This window comes from Haemaphysalis longicornis, unplaced genomic scaffold (genome assembly GCF_048455015.1).
Source record: "Haemaphysalis longicornis isolate Haplotype H1 unplaced genomic scaffold, Haemaphysalis longicornis Haplotype H1 scaffold_10, whole genome shotgun sequence".
NCBI lineage: Eukaryota > Metazoa > Arthropoda > Arachnida > Ixodida > Ixodidae > Haemaphysalis > Haemaphysalis longicornis.
Window position 1 is genome coordinate 140,090,374 of NW_027526204.1, and position 20,238 is coordinate 140,110,611.

Below are 20,238 nucleotides of genomic sequence, written 5' to 3' on the forward strand. Positions count from 1 at the left end.
GTCTCCTTTATTGCATTGCAATAAACGTCGGAGTGGGCGAATTCTGTGTCCTGTGTTCCTTGCTGTTCGCTGCCGATACGCCAAGTTGGTGATCCGCGGCGGTGTTCAGTGGAGCTAGCCTTGCGGCCGGATCTCGAGGATCGAGCTAGGCCGCCGTTAGAACCCTGGTCCCCACATTTTTGGCGCCCGAACGTGGGACTCGTTTTCAAGTGAATTCGAGGTTCGCTAGCTCCGAGGAACATGGCACAGGATTATGAGTTGGTGGATTTGATGCTGTTGGCCGACCTTTGTGATCATGCCCGGGAGGTCCCGCGATGCTCTGCATCAACAGCGCCCACCGCAGCCGCAGGAGCGGCTCGGGTCCCCCTTCTCCACGGCCCCTACGCAACCGCGAGTGCGGCTTGCGCACCAACGGAAATTTCGGAAAGTTCTGAATTCCGCGAGCGCTATACGTCAGGTGACGCCGCGCTTTCAACCACCATGCGCCGGGCCTACGCAGATGCTGCGGCTCGCGCGGCAACGAGAATTTCGGAAGGTTCCGAATTCCGCGAGCGCTATACGTCAGGTGACGCCGCGCTTTCAACCACCATGCGCCCGGCCTACGCAGATGCTGCGGCTTGCGCACCAACGAAAATTTCGGAAAGTTCCGAATTCCACGAGCGCTCTACGTCAGGTGACGCCGCGCTTTCAAACCCCAGGCGCCGGGCCTACGCAGGTGCTGCGGCTCGCGCGGCAACGAAAATTTCGGAAAGTTCCGAATTCCCCGAGCGCTCTACGTCAGGTGACGCCGCGCTTTCAACCCCCATGCGCCGGGCCTACGCAGATGCTGCGGCTCGCGCGGCAACGAGAATTTCGGGAAGTTCCGAATTCCACGAGCGCTCTACGTCAGGTGACGCCGCGCTTTCAACCACCATGCGCCGGGCCTACGCAAATGCTGAAGCCCCATGCGGCGCGCCTCTCGTGCAAGTGAGCACGCAGGCGCCCGTAAGCGAAGGAATGACTGTGGATGCAGCGTCCATTGCGAACGCTCTCGCAGGCGCCATGCAGCAAGTGCTGCAGGCGGCGCGCTCACCCGCTCCCAGGGTGCAGCTACCGATGCCGACGTATAGCGGTTATAGCGATCAAGTGAGCGCGAACGCTTTCCTGCTGGCTCTGAGCCGTTACGAGCAGGCGTCCGGCATCAGCGAGAGCGAGGTGCTGCACAGAGTTCTGCCCGCAGCCCTAGTCGACCATGCCGCCCGGTGGTATCGAGTGATAGGCCACACGGCGCGCACGATGGATGACTTCCGAACGATGTTCAGGGAGGAATTCCTGCCCGTCGACTACCTCCCGCGGATGCGTAGAGAGTTGGAAATGCGCACCCAAGCTCCGGACGAATCGATGATCGAGTATGTCCGTGCGATGCAGGAGCTTTACGAGTACGCCGACCCACATGCCCCGAACTCGGAGCGGGTCGATCGGGTCATCAGGCAATGCCACCCCACCTTTGCCTTGTACTTGAGGAACTGCAGGTGCAGAGATCTCAACGAGCTGGCGGCCGAATCTCGTCGTGTGCAAGCAGCAATTGCGGCTGCACGCGCGTATCGGCCACCGCCGCCTCCGGTGGAAACACTGGAACCAAGCTGTGCTTGGCGCGGCGTTACGGGCAGCGGACGAGTCGAGGTCGGCTCTACGTTGATACCCTGCCAGCGAGAAACGCTCGGTCTCGGGGACCGAGCGCTGGACCCCTACTCGTATGGGTTGCGCAACGCGGAGGCGATACGGCCGGAGGTCCTGGCAGCCCCGCGCGCTGTGCACACAACAAACCGGTCAGGTGATCGGCCGGCGAACGCACGCCCAAGTGGGCTTCCCTACACGGGATCGGCGCTGCCGCAGTTGATGGCACCCGCTCACAACTCTCCCCCGGAGAACCGGATGCGGCCAGCTGGCCGCGGAGCGTACGAGCAGCCTCGATCGGCGCAGCAAGCAGCACGGAATTCTGTTCGCTGTTTCAGGTGTGGCCAAGTTGGTCACATGATGCGAATCTGCCCAGGTGGGCAGGGAAACGCAGCGGGCCGCCGGTGAAGTCGCCGGCGGCTGATCAACGCGCCCGAGAGGAAAACATCACCGCGCCCGCCGCATTCAGAGTCGGAGTTCCGACCAGCGCGCCTGCGCCCTTTCTCGACCTCGCAATTGCGGGACGGAGTTTTAAGGCACTGCTGGACACCGGGGCAAGCACTTCACTCGTAGGGGACGAGGTCGTTTCCCATCTCGAGCGCAAAGCTATTCGGCTGCGCGCGCGGAAGTTGCCTCTCCAGCTTGCGTGGGGTGATGTTACGTCACGCGGTGACGTACGCCTCGTCGTGCGTTGGAGTCAGCGTGTACGGCGAATGCGTTTCGTCCACTTGCCCGGACTGACGGTCCCAGTCATTCTGGGGAGAGACTTTATGTCCAAGGTTGGACTGGTCGTGGACATCGGCAACGGAGGCTATCGGGAGGGCCCGTTTACGCCGCTAAAGCCGTTCGCCGAACCGCCGCCTGCAGCGAGGTCGCTGTGTAAGGCTGCCGCCGAAACGTCCCGCGCGCCGAGGGAAGCAAAAGCTTCAGGCGCAGCCGATAGCCGGCGCGCGCGGCACCCTCCGAGCTCGGGTGTTGCCGCTCCCGGCGCGGTTGATTTCTCCTGCGCCGCCAGCCCTCCAGCCCGAAATCAGAGCGAGGAGTTAGGCGCGCTCCTAGCAGGTGCTAGTGAGCTGACAGCGGCGCAGCGTTATCGCGCCGTGGACGTCGGCAACGGAGGCTATCGGGAGGGCCCGTTTATGCCGCTAAAACCGTTTTCCGAGCCGCCGCCCGCAGAGAAGTCACTGCATGGGCGCGCCGCCGAAACGTCTCTCGCGCCGCGGGAAGCAGGAGCTTCAGGCGCTGCCGGTAGCCGGCGCGCGCAGCAACCTCCGGGCTCGGTCGTTGCTGCTGCCGCGGCTGATTTCTTCTGCGCTGCGCGCCTTCCACCCCGAGGTCAGGGCGAGGATTTGAGCGCGCTCCTAGCAAGTGCTAGCGAGCTGACAGCAGCGCAGCGTGACCGCGTCTTGTCGTTGTTAGGTGACTTCGGCGAGATATTCACTGAGCAAGCAGGTTGCACAAGGTTGGTGCAGCACTGCATAGACACCGGCGATGCTCAACCATGGAAATGCAATCCCCGGCCCGTCAGCCCGGCCAAGAGGCAGGCAACTGACGAGGCGCTGGAGGAACTGCTGAAAGCAGGCATTATCCGCCGCTCGACGAGCCCTTGGGGGTTTCCAGTGGTGCTCGTACGAAAGAAGGACGGTAGCTGGCGTTTGTGCGTCGACTATCGGCGGCTGAATGCGGTCACGAAAAAGGATGCGTACCCCTTCCCGAGCGTTGACGAAATCGTCGCAAATCTCGGTGGCGCAAAATACTTCTCCATTTTGGACGCCAGCAAGGGGTACCTTCAGGTCGAGATGCGTCCCGGCGATGAATGCAAGACAGCGTTCACTTGCCATCGGGGGCTGTACGAGTTCGTACGTATGCCTTTCGGTTTGTGCGGAAGTCCGAGCACATTCCAACGCCTGATCGACCGGGTGCTCGGTGAGGCAAAGTGGCAGCATGCCCTCGCCTATTTGGACGACATTGTCGTCTACTCCCGCACCTTCGAGGAGCACCTCTGCCACCTGAGAGACGTCCTGGGACGACTCAGGGCGGCGGGCATAACCATCAATCCTGCCAAGGCGCAAATATGCAGCGCTCAAGTGAGCCTGCTCGGCTATCGGATCGAACGCGGACAGGTGTCCCCCGATCCCGAGAAACTCCGGGCGATCTTGGAGTTTCCCACGCCGAAGGATGTCGCCGGAGTTCGGCGCTTCCTAGGGATGATCGGCTACTACCGCCAGTTTATCCCCGCTTGCGTGCGCCTGCAAGCACCCTTGACAAAGTTGTTGAGGAAATCCGCCCCTTGGGAGTGGGGAGAGGAGCAGGAGAGCAGCCTACGCCAACTGGCGAAAGCTGTTGCAGACACTGCATCGCTGAAACTGCCGGATCTGAACAGGCCATTCGTGATCCAAACCGACGCGAGTGACCTCGGCGTAGGGGCAGTGCTCCTCCAGGTGGATGGAGAACAACTGCGACCCGTGGCTTTTGCGAGCCGTGCGCTGACACCGGCAGAGCGAAACTACTCGGTCACCGAGAAGGAGTGTCTGGCCATAATCTACGCACTTCGAAAGTTCGAGATGTACGTAGAGGGGGTCAAATTCACGATCGAGACTGATCACATGGCCCTTACATGGCTTTCCCGCCTCCGTGAGCCCAGCGGGAGGCTCGCGCGATGGGCCCTGGCATTGCAACGCTTCGAATTCGAAGTTCGCTACCGCAAAGGTGCCACGAATGTGGTCGCGGACGCGCTGTCACGGGCGCCGGTGGACGACACCCAACCGGCCGGAGAGGCCGAGGAGGACGCTGTAGGTCAGCGACCCTTCTCGGCGCGGGGAGAGCGCGGAACGCGGGAGGACCCAAGTTTCGGAAGCTCAGAGCACGTGCATCTCGTCGGGGGAGGAGTTCCGCTCGAGGTTGCGTTCAGTCGGGAAGAGCTAGTCGAGGCTCAGCAGGAGGACTTGTTTTGTCGGGAGGTGATCGCCAGTCTTAATGAAGAGACGGACCCTCAGGCAAATCGAACACCGGTGAATGACGGGCGCCGGGAAGCTGCTGGTATTGCGGCTGGCGCGGGCTCTAATGCAGCTGGTATTGCTGCGAGTGAGCTGGAAAGTTACCTGCTTGATGCCGATGGAGCTCTGCTGAAATACGTGCCCGGCAAAAATGACTCAAGTGAGTGTTTTAAAGCCGTTATCCCGAGCAAGCTGAGGTGTGCTGCATTGCAGCACTACCACGACGCAGACGGCCACGGTAGCGCGCCAAAGACATGGCAAAAGCTTTGTCGGTATGCTACCTGGCCCGGCATGAAGGCACAAGTATGTAGGTACGTACGCACATGCCACGTCTGCCAAGAGCGCAAACCGCGAGGCGGTAAGGCGCCAGGCTTGCTTCAGCCTATCGTGAGCACAAAGCCATGGGAGGTCCTGGCGTGCGATCTGATGGGCCCGCTGCCGCGCAGCAAGAGAGGGTACAAGTTTGTACTCGTGGTGACATGCCACTTCAGTGGGATCGCTGAACTCTATCCGCTGCGCAAAGCGACAGCACAGGAGGTCCTGCAAAAGCTGTCCGAGGTGTTTTGTCGCTACGGATTTCCGGAGCGGCTGATTACCGACAACGCCACGTATTTCACATCAAGGTTGTTTCGTGAAGCGTGCGCGGACATGGGTGTCAGGCAGCAAACAACATCGTACTATCACCCCCAGTCTAACGTGACGGAGCGCCGAAATCGAGACATAAAGCCACTGCTTGGGGCATATGCCCGGCGGCAACAAGACTGGGATGAGCACTTGAGCTCGATCTCCTTCGCTCTGCGCACAAGCGTGAATCGGTGCACGGGCTTCACGCCCGCATTCCTGATGTTCGGCAGGGAGCTGAACACACCGACGGACACGGTTCTGGCCAGGAGGTCGACCGCAGTCCCCGCGAAAGCAGCAGATGCGGCTTACGCGCGGCGCTTGCGCGAGCGTTTGGCAGAAGCCATCAAGGAGGCGAACCGCAGCCGCGGTAAGGCCAGGGTCGACCAAAAGGCGGCCTACGACCGAGCTCATCGAGACGTGGCGTACCAAGTGGGCGACACTGTTTTGAAACGTAACCACGCGCTGAGCGATGCCAGCGCAGGGTTCGCGGCCGGTCTCGCACCCAAGTGGGTAGGACCGTTCGTAGTCGCCGAGAAGATCTCGCGGCTGAATTACAAGCTGAAAGACCCGAGGTCAGGTCGAATAAGCGGCCCCATTCACGTGGGCGAGCTGAAGCAGTACTTTCCAAGAGGAGAAACTGCCGACGCTCCCACTTCGGACTCGCGAGGTCGCGAGCTAGAGGGAGGTGCGGAAGGAAGGTTCCCGACGCACCGCTACAACACCCGCAACCGGCGAGATCGCTGACCGGGTCACCGCCCTCCAGCGCGCAAAGTTGCGCACAGGAAGGGTTGCCAGAGGAAGCTCCTCGAGGCGCGCCAACGAAACGCGCAGCCTACGCCGTGAGGTCCGGCAATGGGTTGCACGGGGTGACTCCAGAGGGCGCCACCCGGCAGGAAGCCACTGCTGACGCTCCCACTTCGGGCTCGCGAGGTCGCGATCTAAAGGGAGGAGGTGCGGAGGGAAGGTTCCCGACGCAACGCCCCACACCCGCGATCGGCGAGGTCGCTGACCGGGTGGGCCAACGTCTCCGGAGGGTTCAAGCCCGCACGCCCAGGGTTCGAGCGACCCTCCAACCACGACGCCACCACACCACGCCAGGCCTGCAGCGAGCCAGCCGGGCCGGCCGCCACCCCAGGGATGAACGAGAGCCCAGCGGTATGCCAAAACGACCCCGCAGCCCGTACAGCGAGTGAGCTGCGCGGCGGGCCGGCTCTTGCGGTCAGCTGATCGCGCCCCCTTCTCCATGGTGGCGGAGGCGCTCGCCCGAGGTGCGCCGAGCGAAAGCCATCGCCGAGCGCTGGGCTAACGGGCCACCTGGGAGGCAGCACTACGAACGCGGCCTCCACCCCGGGTCCGGGCATCAGAGGTGGTCACTGCTGAACCCGCAAGCAGCGGAAGCCGCCGGCGGTGCGGCAGGCAAGCGCCCCGTCGGCGCGGGGCGAACCGCTGCGGGAAGTGACCGCCTGGGAGCAGCCGGCTGCCCGGGCCCTGTGCTCAACCGGCCCAGCCTACTTCTCCGGCGGGGCCTGCGGACCTTGGGTCGGCCGACGAAATCAGGTCAACCGGCGGACTGTGGCGAACTATGTGGTGACAGTGCGGTGGACGTTGGCGCAGTTGCGCATGTTCGGGATCGGACTTTCTTGGACTCGCTCAAGGAGGTGTGCCAGGCAGCGAAACGAACGGTGAGGTCATCGTTCGCCGGAGCCCTCGAGGTCGAGCGGCTTTGGTCAAAGGGGGGAGGGATGTGGGAATTGCGGAGCTCCGCCATCTTTCCTATCCCCTCGGCCCGCCGCGGAGGCGAGAGGGGTGGTACCTCTCTCTCCGCGGTCGCGCGCTTTCCCCTCCGGGAGGATCCCCGTGAGAGCGGGGGGCGCTGCCGAACCCCTCACGTGACAGGTTTTGCCCGGAAGCTCCGGCGGCCTGGTCCGCGACGGGCGACAAGGAGAGGGCCTCTTGGGACACGAACCATCGTCGGGAGCGGCCGTAAGTACGACTCGCTCCTTTTTGGCCTTCCTTTGTCCGCCCTCGCGCCTGTCTCTCCCGCCCGGCTAAGGTGGTCGGCGGTGTAGAACGACGCGCCCGACGTCTCCTTTATTGCATTGCAATAAACGTCGGAGTGGGCGAATTCTGTGTCCTGTGTTCCTTGCTGTTCGCTGCCGATACGCCAAGTTGGTGATCCGCGGCGGTGTTCAGTGGAGCTAGCCTTGCGGCCGGATCTCGAGGATCGAGCTAGGCCGCCGTTAGAACCCTGGTCCCCACAATGTGTATTCGTTTTCATTAAAACTTTCAGTTGATAGTAAGCGCCTGTGTCGTTTCCTTTCTCGTCCCTGTGAAAAACTTTTGCGCTAAAGTTTCACTCATGGAGATCAAGAAGTTCGCTGGGATAAAGTGGTCGCAGTTAGCACAGGACCGAGATAATTGGAGATCCATGGGGGAGGCCTTTTCCCTGCAGTTGGCGTAGACGTGATGATGATGATGATGGTGGTGGTGGTGGGGGTGGTGGTGGTGGTGGTGGTGATTTACAACTTAACTCCCTCATACGTTTGTATGAGGTTTATTTATACCTAATCGTATGTATTGTGAAGTCCTGATGGACGCAGGCGTAAACCGCGCGTCGACCGATGACACGCGAGCGATCCTATTTGTTAGGCGAAGCGCCTGATTGAACAGACCAGACAGAGCGGGCATTTAGAAGGCGTCTTCCTAAGATGGCGGACCGATTTAAACACTTGAGCGCAGGGGATAGAGCTCTGATGGCGTCGTCCTCATGATATCAGGCTGTCCGTTGCACATGGCGCGTACCCCTACAGAGATGGTGTACAACGTTAATAACATTTGGTGCATGACAGAAGGCGATTGTCCCAGCGTCATCACGACACTGATGCATAGCGCATTGGTTGTTTCCGCCGACAGGATCTCCAGGCCCCGCTGGTGTGGGCCACCCTGGCAGGCCCGGAGAACGGGGTCCTCCCGGTCGCATGGGGGCTCCTGGCCCCCGCGGACCCCCCGGAACGCAGGGCCCGCCGGGCTACTGCGAGATGTGCAACTACGCCAACGCCGACTTCATGCATATGCTGCAGATGAGCACGGTCCAGCAGAACAGCAAGGGACCGGCCAAGTAGACTACTGACCTGCACTGTTCGCGACCCGTGAAACAGTCACTCGGGTTGCGTGGACGGAACTGTTTGAAGCGATATTTGGGGAGCTAGCACGTTTTCGGCACGGTGTGCGCGGCGATTATTCCTGTTTGGAATATGTACAGACATCAAATAGGGAGGAGCTGAACAGTTTAAGAAAGAAAACACCTGGGAGAAACGAAAAAGACATCTCGTTTCCGCCACTTGGGGACATAAAAAACGGTCGGGATTCTACATTCTACGCTGCGCATAAATAAATTCGTATAATTCAAGCTGTCTGCCCTAAGACAGTGAAAGACACTCTTTGCGATCTGATACAAGTTGTTCTATAAAAATACTGGAATACCGTGTTGCAAGCACGGCAGTAAATAGAGTACGAATGCGGGGAGATTCCCTCCTTGTCTTGGGGTGACAACCAAAATGGTTATTATGGCAAAATGTTATTGAGAATCATGAGGGTAGTGCAGTGCCTCTCAGTATGCTCGCAAATCAGAACTGTTCATTTTGAATTATCAATGCACCCATGAAGTATCGAAAATATTCAAGCTTTTTTTCTTAGACACAAGCCTTTAACCCTTTCAGCCCTGGTAGTGTCAATTGACGCCATTGCATAAGAGTTTCTCTAGCGCATATAAAACAAAAACAAAACTGCTAGTTTTCTGGAGGAGTGTTCCATAGAGTTAATCTGGAGGAGTGTTTCATAGAGTCAATACCTATTGTGATAGACGACACGGTTGTTGCGTTTTAGCTGAGCTTGGCGCTTCAAAGAAGCTCCGGTGGAGACAAAACTCCGACGTTGACGCAAAAAAAAACGGAGGTCTTAGTTTTTTCCCCAGCTTGTAAATGTATAAATACGTAATGTATGAATGTAAATGTAAAAAAGAGCTCATTTTCGTTCGTAGACTAATGTGGTCATACAGTTTACGAAAACATGCAAAAAAGACGTTTCTGCTCAATATAGTATTTGTAATTGCCAGATCTTCTAATTACTTGCCTCATTTATAAATGAGGTAATATTTGCATTACCTGCACTATTTCTTCTTTGCGGGATTATGGGGACCTAAAATTTGGGAAAACGCAAAAAAAACATTGTTTTTCAATAAAGAAAAAAATCAGGGCTGAAATGGTTAAGAGGAAAAACAAGTATTTCCCAACAATGTGCTTTCGTAAGAAAAATACTGTTCAGTGCAGCTTTTCGTTGAAATGGCAGCATCACAGTCTCGTATGACCTCTGGCTTTCCTTGCTGTGTAGAATGACCATGCTTTTATATAATGTGGCACCAATATCTCTTGGAATTGTTCGTATCATATATGTGATGCCCATGTATTCTTCCACGCTTCGAAGTCACCTTCCCCACTAACGTAAAAGACCAAATCAGCGCTCTAACAACTGCTGCCATTGGACCAGGTGGCTGCGATTTACGGCTAAAAAATCAACGGCTCTGTACATAACACATCAAATGTAAAGAACACGATACAATAAATAAAATACACCTAATAGTGTGTCCTTAATTCAAGTGAAATCCGTTAATCAGACCTTGATCACTAGTCTTGACTAGTTCTTGTGTCTTTGTTCTTGTAACTTCACAAGGGGAGTTTTAGCTTGTGTTCCAACACGTAGCATGCTGCTTTCCTTTCTATTCCAGCAGCGTTGGACCTGTGGTACTGTCTCTTTTGCCAGAGATTTTCCCGAAGCCAGTTTGTTACTTCAGGAATGTCCCATCTATGGTGGCTATCCATTTTAGAAGCTTTAAAATAATGGCCTCGAGAATTTTACCCACGGCTGATGTGAGGGCTTCGGGTCTGTAGGAGGATATTTTGTGGGATGGCTTTCCTTTTTTCAGGATGGGGACAATGATTGGGAGAAGCCAATCAGGGGGTAAGGTGTCAGAGAGCCAAATTTTGTTAAGGACATCTCTTAGGAGAGACACTTGAGGGGTGCCCAGGTTTTTTATTGCCTGGTAATTAGTTTCTACCTACACAATAATATTTCTACCCCAACCAGAATCGGTTTGCACGCGAAACAAAGTAACACTAACCCAGATTTGACTTGGGCAGACGGCCCCCTCGTCCATGACTGGCACGTTGCAACAGACCCTTGGGTAGTGATCACTACCCCATATGGTTTGGACTAAAACGGGCTCAACTCCGGCAGGGCTCACGGCGAATTACCACCACTAACTAAAAAGCCTATCAATCCTGCTCCATCTGCCCTACTCAAGCGCTCGACATAACTAGCCTCGGTAACGAAATACAGCGCGCTCATCAAGCAAGCTCTCAGTGTTCCACAGCAGAGGAAGACTGCCCTTGCCCTGACTGCCACTTGCTAAACCTATGGGATACTTACCACGTACTCGCGAACCGGTACAAATGTAATGGGAGATGATTTCGAGACCTTGTTGCGACGTTGTCATCCCACCGCTGACAACAGTTGTTGCGACCGGGAAGGCCGACCCCAGCCGATCTCCGTCGCCTCTGACATAGGTGTGGAAGCGTGGTATGAAGCGAGCGGCCAGCCGCTGTTGCAGCCGTGAAGAAGTCCAGAAGCCGTAGGCTAACGTAACTGTTTACTTCAAAGCGAGAGGTGAAGCCAAAGAACAATGCCCCAACGGGCGAGGTAACAGGACTCGAGCAGAGTGACAGCAATGATTCACTGCTCAAAGAGGAATGAAAATACAGTGCTTAGGTGGGGTCTATTTATACCCAAAGCGCTAATGGTCAAAAGAGCGTTCCCTCTAGACTGTGCACACGCCACGAACGTCACAGACACACACAACACTCTTTCCAGAGTTCGTGAGCAGTCGGTAATAGCGGCGCACGCTGACTCCGAGAGAGGGGAGAGAACAGGACTCCGCTTTTGGGCGCGACCCTTGCCTCCCACCAACAGAAGCCACATGTCTCTTGTTTCAATGACCTTACCCGGATTCCTAGAACGGGTGTGTATGAGCAAAGAGGTTCCAAAGAACGAAGAGGTTCTTTGGAACCTCTTCGTTCCGCGTGACTAATCTTTTTGCCCATGTCAAACACGTGCATGGGCATATCTTGTTTTTACCCCTCTTTCACCCCCGATGCCACGGGGGAGGAAAATATCCTTGTTATTTTTTTTTTAATTATTTATTTTTTTCTCTGTGTTTGGTTCTTCTCTCTCTCTCTCTCTTTTCCATGTTCGTACCGCGTGACTGTGTGTTCTTCTTATCCTTTTTTATAATTTATTTTCCCGCTCTCTCTTCATTCTTTTGCTACCCACCAACCATGATCCATTTGTGCAAACTGTCCCTCGTCTTACCTTGCCCTCGCCCTTGCTACATTTTCTGTATATATATAACTCTGAAACAAACTTATTTTGTACTCTGAAGAAAGGGAGTCCTCTCCCTGAAACGTCAGTAAACTTATTTCTATTTTCTACGTCTTTCTCGTTTGTTTCTGTCTCTACTAACCTTATATATGTATATATATATATATATATATATATATATATATATATATATATATATATATATATATATATATATATATATATAGCGAATCAGAATGGGAAATGAGGGGATCGTTGAAAATAAGACAGAAATAATAGTCGGCAGTCAAGAAAACCTCGGAAAGCAAAGGGGAGGATGTGGTAGGTCATTGAAACAGATAAAGGATTTGGAAAGAAAGAAAGCGGAGAAAAAATGCCCGCCAGGTGGGATCCGAACCCACGACCTCCAGAATACCGGTCTGGTGCGATAACCACGTCTCCTCCGAACGCCGGGTGATTTCTTTATAAATGACAGCACAATTCTTATAGAATTGACCCCCGGCCACCAGTCCAACCCAGGGAACGAGACGGCCCATCGCATGGCATGTGTGTCACTTCGTACCTCCCACAACTCTCATGCGACGCCCGCCCCGCTTCCCGAACCTGCCCTCAATAACCCCGTCGTTGAACGCCGTATCCGAAAAATGCGGCGACGCCGTCACCTCAAGAAAACGACCCCAAGTCCAGACCCATCCGCGAGGACATCCCGCGAGGACTCCAGGTCCTTCTACACAAGGACCGCTCCGGCACACCGGTCACTACTGACGTCCGCGACCGATGGCCCTGGAAACAACGTTTCGGCAGAAAGAGACCGGATGGCTCCACACCTGTTCCCCCTCCCACCCTTCCCTGCCCCCTGTGCAATGCCTACCGACCCACCATACACCACCTTCTCTGGGACTGTGCCGGACTCTCCGAGGAACGCCGTAGGTACCTACCTCCTCACATGACGTCCCTTCAAGAATGGATAACGCCTTCGAGCGACGTTAACGAAACTTTAATGAACCTTTGGACATAATTACTGGACGTACAGGTCTGGTGAAAATGACCTAAATCGAGTGGTCCGTGTGCGGGGCGGACACGTGTTGTAAGTGAACCCCATCCCCCGCTGGTTTGTTTCCCCTCCTCTTCTTCCCCTTCCCCCACAAGAGGCGTTCGACCTCTCCCTTCTAAATAAATTCATTCATTCATTCATTTTCTATAGCCACTGCGCGAGACGGGGACTCCGCGTTCGCCGCGAGACACGCGCTCACGAGCGCTCAGCATTTTTTAGATGCGAAGCATCTCATGGTCGGGGCTATGTCCCTCCCTTGTCGTTGTCGTTGTTGCGCCGTCCACAGCCCCACTGCGCATTCTCGGCTTGCTGAACGCCCGGTCCCTTCTGTGGCTCCTGGAGCGACAGTGTTGCCGGGGTCTTCCTGGGCCGGCACGAGACGAGCACGCTTCACGCGCCTTCGACGTTTCATCGTCGTCGTCGGCGGCGTGCGTCGGCGAGTCTCGGCGGGCCGTGATTACAAGCAGCCCACAACCACCCGGGGAACGTGCATCGACCTCATCTTCAGCAACTTTGGGGTTCATCCACTACAACAGCCCTTGACTTTACATTTCACAGACCATAAGGCGGTCATAATCAAAGCGGAACGCCAACCACAGCTCGACGTCACCTACGTTGAACATGATGATGATATATGCTTAAATAAAGACAAACTTATACCACGTACAACGTCTCTCTCTCTCTCTCTAGTGCCTCTATACTCTAACACCCCCACCCCCCTCCAATAAAATTACATCATCTTCCCGTAGGGGAACCCTGAGTAGTATGCGAAACAGCCATGGGGTCAACGCAAATTCCCATTTCGTAGTTCCGGTAAGTGAAAAGTGGGGTAGTTACCATGGAAACCAAACGGTAAATATAACGGTAGCTACGTACCTCAGCCTCACGGAAACGACGAACTGAAAACTAATAGGCACTTGATTGAAAGACTATAGTGCCCGAAACGGGACTAGAGTGCGCGCTTTCCCACTCCTATCTCTTCCTCTTCTCCCCCCCTTTTTATTCCCTGAGCCCCATTCCCCCAGTGCAGGGTAGCAAACCGGGCTCTACACCTGGTTGACCTCCCGGCCTTTCCTTTCTTTTTTTCTTCAGGGTTCCCCTACGAGAAGATGGTGTAATTTTTTTTCTATTTTTTTTTCCTGCAACACCAAACTTATGGCCAGTAACAACAGCTCCACTGTGAAAAATACAACAAATATGCACCACAATACCCTTAAATAAATTAACATCGAGGACATCATCATCATCATTCGTTTTTTGGGCTGTCATTTTTTTTTCTAGGCGACGACGTAAACTCGAGTCAGCGGTGTATGTGCGCGTGCTAGTAGAGGCAGCCTGTAGGGAGGCGAAGCTAAAGTTTGCCGGGAGAGGGCAGCACTGCACTCTCCCCTCCGCGGGAGTACGCGGTGGCTGCCGCCGCTTCGGCACGTGCTTTTTTCGCTGCGCGCGTGCTGCATTTTTCGCGCTAGGAAGAGGGCTGGGTAAAATTTTCTTTTGACTTATGATTCATGAAACCATACGCGTCAGCACGTGTCCAGCAAGTTCGGTTTAAAGTAGAGTAGTTACTGAGTTCATTTTTGTCGACGTTTGTCTTGTCGTCTGCTACAGACCCGCCGCTCGACCGGCAGACTGCCCCGACGATTTTAAGTGGGGAAACGCCTTGTTCGGCGTTCGCCGGCTGCTGTCCTTTCGTCTGCAAGGCGACAGCTGTTCAGCTTGTTACAGAGTAGTTTTCCCTTGTTTGTTACTCCCTTGCGTGCTCGCGCTTCGGACATCCGGATTTTCTGGACTGCAACAACACTGAGGCTTGCAAGAAATATAAGATAACCGTGATTGATTATGGTAATAGGTTATTTCGTACTCTTGAAACAATCAGCTGCATGTTATAAAAACGCATTAGAAAGGCACTCGCTAATTAAGGGGTGCGCTGACAGCGCCGCATTTCCATTTTACTTGTCCTTGAAGGAATTTTTGTTCGCAATGTTTGTCACCCGCTTGGAGTACAAGTATGGGTTTAAAGTGACAGTTCGCGGAAACAACAGAACAGCTTGTGGCGTATAACTTTTAATTACTATTAATATACAGAATTTGGTGTATACCTCTTTTAATTACGAGTATTTGTAAATGTGGGGGGAAAAAACGAACAACGCAGCAATCCCGTCCAGAACACAAGTCACAATGACAAGACGTACCAGAGCTACTACAGCCAGGCAAATCGCTAGAAACTATTTTTTTTCACCCATGCAAAATGTCAACCTATTGTGTTATATATGGACGATATCGAACGGCAGCAGCTAAACAACTCCGAAGTTCATTTATTATAGCGGAAAACAATCATTGGCAGCATGCATTAAAAAAAGTGTAGAGGGGACGACTTGTTGGAACACTAGTTCGCATTTTCAAAGCCGGGTAATGTAAACTGAAATCACACAGATACAAACCAAAATGTGCCAACTTATTTCACCTTTCGAACCGCACTGATCCATGCTTACCGTCTATCCTTTTGGTGCGCTTTCGCGGGGAATATGCAGAATTTAACGAATGGATCCTCTTCTTTCGCCTTGTTACTGTCGTGGCAGCTGACATGCAACAATATGGGGGTTTGCTTCGCTTTCAGTTTCATCTTTTCGTTTCGGGGGAGTGAGGAGTGTTCCCGCCGCCCTTTGTACGTGCTGGCTTAAGTGGCTCGCGCAGCCGGCGGTCGCTTTGTTCGCATTCGTGAGTAGGGGCTGGATGCCTCAGGCGGTGCGGGAGACAGCATCCATCCCGAGCTGCACGTGCACTTGCCAGACGCGGAGGAGCGGGCCGGGGGGTCGTCTGGAGAAACCCTCTCTTTTTGGCCCGCGGGACCCGCTCACGTGACCGGTTTTAAGCTCCGCCCCTCGGTGGGGATAGCCCGCGGTGGCTCCGCGAAAGAAAATGCCTCCGCATGTTTTCGCTCGACGGCGGTGGCCCTCGGCGGGGAATGGAACCTGTTCCTGTGCGCTGTCGTCTGCTAGTCACTCCGCGTAGCTCCGCACGTGTGGATGCGCCGCCAGGCCGGATAATCCGGTCACGTGCTGTTGACGTCACATATCCATCCGCCTCCGTGAGAGGGTTTCTCCGTCGTGTGAATCCTGCTTTAGGGCGCTGAAAAGCCGTTCACCAGACGCAGTCGTTTCGCGATGACTGAGGTGGTTAGACCATCCAAGGGTCGCCCACGAGAGCACTCTTTATCCCGTGAAACCGCCGGGGCGCTCGGCCGTTCGACTGGCGCGTATAGCAGACGACGCGTCTCTTAGCAGACGACAAGACAAGCACCGGCAAAAATAGACCCAGTAGCTACTCTACGTGTAAACCGAACTTGCTGGACACGTGCTAATGTGTATGCTTTCATAAGTCGAAAGAAAATTTTACCCGGACCTCACCGTAGCGCGATAAATGCAGCACGCGCGCAGCGAAAGAAGCACGTGCCAAAGCGGCGGTAGTAGTAGTAGTAAGTGGTTCGATGGAAAAGAAATGGACTGGGGATATTATTGAGCCCAGCTGGAGAGAGAGAGAGAAAAGACTTTATTCACAGGATCCTGCGTGGGGTAGGTGCCGGCCTCGCAGGGCGCGGTCTACCCTTCTAATGTTCTAGTCTATGCAGTCCTAGAAACACTGGGCCTAGAACTCGAGGGTTGAACCTGACCCGACAGAGGATACTTGGGTTCCCGCGCTTGCGGGTCACGAGTTCCCGTTCTCCTCTGCCTGGCCAGGGCCCCCTCGAGCCGCTGGATCGCCCATTTCTGAGATTGGCAGTCCACCGAGCGGATCCACCGCTCCATCTGCGCTGGCAGTTCTTGGCGGGCGGTGCTGTCGTCGGCACCAGTTTCTCCGCCATGAGATTCCCCAGCCCTGCCACACACGTACATCACCATCGGCACCGTCGCACGAACCGCCGCCCGGTATCGCTGCACTGTCACACCTCACTATGTGTTCTAGTGTCGCCAGTTCTTGTTCACATACACTGCACACCGGGCTTGCGAACATCTCGGGACATATGTGGCGCGCCATCGCCGGGGTTAACGCGCACTTCACTTGTAGGTGACGAAGCAACACCGACTCCGCTCGGGAAAGTTCTCGATGCGGGGCCGGGCATTCTCTTCTTCCTTCTCTGTGCCTCCTGAGTATCGCGCCGTAGTCGACTAGGTGTTCGGGGTCTTGTTCGTCGCCGACACCCGCGGGGATGCTCTCGCTGTCGTCCCGGCACCTGATGAGTTCTCGGGCCGCTGCGTCTGCATCCTCGTTGCGGTTGTCCACGTCCGGTAGGTCCCCCATGTGGGCTGGGAACCACTTTATGGTGATGGTTGGCCCGGCTGGAGGCTCACCGGCATACAACCCAGTCCGGGGGGAGGGGGGATGAAAGATTAGAGGAGAAAAGGCCAAAGCGGCGGCAGCCCCGGCGTACTCCCGCGGAGGAGAGAGTGCAGCGCCACCCGGCGATCGTTCCGGAGCCTATCAGCGTTTTGTAGACGCTGTAGCGAACCCCGTCGATGAGAGCACGCGGTAACAAAATCCTCCCTGTTCTGTGCGGTAACCGCGAGCAGCGCTGTTATCGTGTGCTCCTACCTACGAGTGGAACACGCAGGGTTTCGGCTTTCCATTCGAGCAGTTTTTTGGTTCCGCTAGCGGACTATCTTTCGACGTCCCCCTCCTAGAATGGCAAGTTCCAGCCGGCCAGCGTTCTCACACGGCGAGGACCCCCTGGTCCACTGCCCCTACAACCCCTCGCACCTCGTGAAGAGTCGCCGCATAGACATCCATATCTCCAGGTGCCAAAGGGACAACCGACGCGTGTTTCTCAACTGCCCCTTCAACAGGAACCATGAGGTGGCGGCGGACGCGCTGTACCAACACTTGGCCACCTGCCCGGATAAGCCGGCTGCCTGCGGCAACTCGGAAGAAGCATCGACGGCAGCGGTAGACGACCCGTACCCAATCAGGCCTTCAAGGGTCCTGCCTGAACCAGACGAGTGTTGGGATGCAGACAATGCCAGCGCGGAAGACCGCCCGATGCCCTCCAAAGAACCTTTTTTCCCACCCCTACACCGCGGCATGGGGGTGCGGACCAGGCGCCGACAGGTTCACCCGAAACTCACGGCCGCCCCACGCCCCGACCCGCCGTTCCAGGTACGGCCAGAAGCGTCTGGAAAATACACATGTGCCCCAGATCCAGACAGTCTGCCGGTGCTCCCTGTCCCACCGCAGCCGACGACTACCTTGCGCCCCCTCCAACCCGAGCAGCTCTTCGCTGCGGAGCTCACGGCGGCCTCTCCTGGACCTTCGGGTTACCGCCCGCCGCAGATGCACCTCCGCACCCCGGTAGGAACTGGGGACGCCGAGGAAGAATTGCTGGCGCGCCGCTTAGCCGCCCTAGGCAGGGGACGGGCAAAAAAGAGCAGCACGCCGAAAGACTCTCCTTTCTGAGAAAGATTAACTGTTTTTTTTTTCTTTTTGTAGGGTGTGTGTAGCCATTATTAACAAAAAATTGGGGTGCCCCGGGCGGCCATTTGAATAAGCAGGTTTGTTGTTGTTGTTCGTTTGATCTGGACTAGATTAGGGTCTTCCTCAGGGCCCGAGATTACAATTTTTTATGCAAGTAAACTAGGCAAAATTGAGTTTCTCAAGTATGCCGGCACGCACGTGACGACACAGTTTGTCTTGCACTGAGGAAGCTCGAACACCTGCTACTCAGAAATTTTTCTGAGGGCATGCACAAGTCTGATTCCAAGTCAGCGTAATTACCAAACTGGTCAGTACAAGCAGTGCACTTGTACAGTTGTCCACAAGCTTAGCTGGAGCATCACGTTTGACTTAAGCGTAAAATATCTCGAAGGTATTGAAACAAAAACTGCTCAAACAAACGTGGAGGATTTAAGAAAGAAATGCAGCAGTTGTGACTAAATTACACCAAACCAGGCCGAAACGATAAGCGGGTAAAGCGCTGCTTCAGCTAAGCCTGTGGAAGACTGTACCACTTTTTAATGCCCCGAGTGCTGTAACATGCGTCACGTAGTAGACAATGGTTAGAATGGAAATCAGCTCCACAGGCTTTGCCCGCGGCCTCCTGGACACAGGGGGCCGACCACACCTCTTTCCCCCTACCTTGGTTGCTCTATAAAGATGTTTGTTACCATCTGCATTGGCCCTTACACCCTGTGTTGATAATTGACCGGTGAAGCTGAATTTTTAAGGTTTATATGATAACACAGGTATATTAAAGTGTTTCTGCACTGTCTTATGAAATTGTCACTTTATGCATCCCTCGATGCCGTGCAATGAAGACACGGACATATTTGGCTTGGGTTTATCACAATACTTATTGCGATAGGCAAGAAATGTTCAGAAACTTTCGAATTTCACGCTATCTTGACGCAATATAGGCACTGGTGACGTAATATAAGCCAGCACTAAAACATAGCTACGAGTGTGCTAACTGCACATAAGCATTCAAGCAATACAATCAAATGGAAGTAGAAGCCCCGCTACAATTGCTCAATCATGTTTCTTGGAGGTGGCTTAGGTTGGCGGTTGTGAATCGCACAAATAATAGATTCTGTGATATCATAAAGGATTCACCGAAAAATGGCTGTCGAGTCGTCACTGCTTCATATGTTTTCCTTTACATATGTCCATACAGTAAAAGCTTGTTAATTTGAACTCCAAGGGGACCATACAAATGTTTGGATTGAGCAGATTGGGTTGGAGTTTTATGGCACATAAGCAACTAAGGCTATCATGCGCCAAACAGGTGGTAGTGTTTTACTTTTGTGTGTTTGCTTATTTTTAGAACATTTAGAGCTTGTTTAAGAGTTTTGCATCTTTTAGAAAACTAACAAGGCAGGAAATTTCAACAAAGGCATAGTCTTCTATGAGTAAGCTAGGATGAAAAGGGATGTGTTGTTTGTAAAACTGCGGAAAATGTTTTTTCCTGATGGCCTCAAATCTCGCACATGAGAGTAGGATGTGATTTACTGTTAGATCTTGGTCACATTCTTCGCATCTCGGTTTATCTTGGATTAAGCAGAGTATGAATAAGCGGGCGGGCGCTATAATGAATGGACATCGCACCACACTGTGCAGGCGGAACACGAAGAAGCCACCTCTGGACTCGTTATCGCGAATTAGGTGCTACAACATGTTTGTGGCAGGTGATTTCATAAATAATGTTTATGGAGCTCGAACAGCGAATGGCACCGGCGGTGCGGCGCCCGCTCCGAAAGCAAAACGACGCTGCTGGAGCAGCGTATAGTGCACGTGCTGCACTGTTGTTTTTGTTTCGTTGTATTGCATTAATTTGGTTTGGTTTCGCTTTGCACCTCGTTGTAATCCAAGAAGTTTTACACAACCTCCTTGTTGTAATCACTCTAGGCAGGCTTCTTCCGTGAGGAGCGATGGAAACCAGGGGACCCAAGCTCGAATTAACCTTTTCGATACCGACGCGTTCGAATTATC

At 54.5% G+C, this 20,238-nt stretch overlaps 2 protein-coding genes across 4 annotated transcripts in view; both read left to right on the forward strand.

The window, feature by feature from the left end:
- LOC144159482 (uncharacterized) overlaps window positions 1-9,930 on the forward strand; it is a 76,945-nt gene extending 67,015 nt beyond the window's left edge. For all 3 annotated transcript variants that reach the window (XM_077691002.1, XM_077691003.1, XM_077691004.1), the window contains one exon: window positions 8,190-9,930. In XM_077691002.1, coding sequence (XP_077547128.1) covers window positions 8,190-8,398 — 209 coding nt within the window. In that variant the 3' untranslated portion in view covers window positions 8,399-9,930. The remainder of the gene's footprint in view (window positions 1-8,189) is intronic.
- A 7,320-nt stretch (window positions 9,931-17,250) lies between these two features.
- On the forward strand, window positions 17,251-19,319 carry LOC144157970 (uncharacterized). Its single transcript, XM_077688675.1, has one exon. The coding sequence runs from the start codon at window positions 17,443-17,445 to the stop codon at window positions 18,208-18,210; it is 768 nt and encodes a 255-aa protein (XP_077544801.1). The 5' UTR covers window positions 17,251-17,442; the 3' UTR covers window positions 18,211-19,319.
- Window positions 19,320-20,238: the final 919 nt, after the last annotated feature.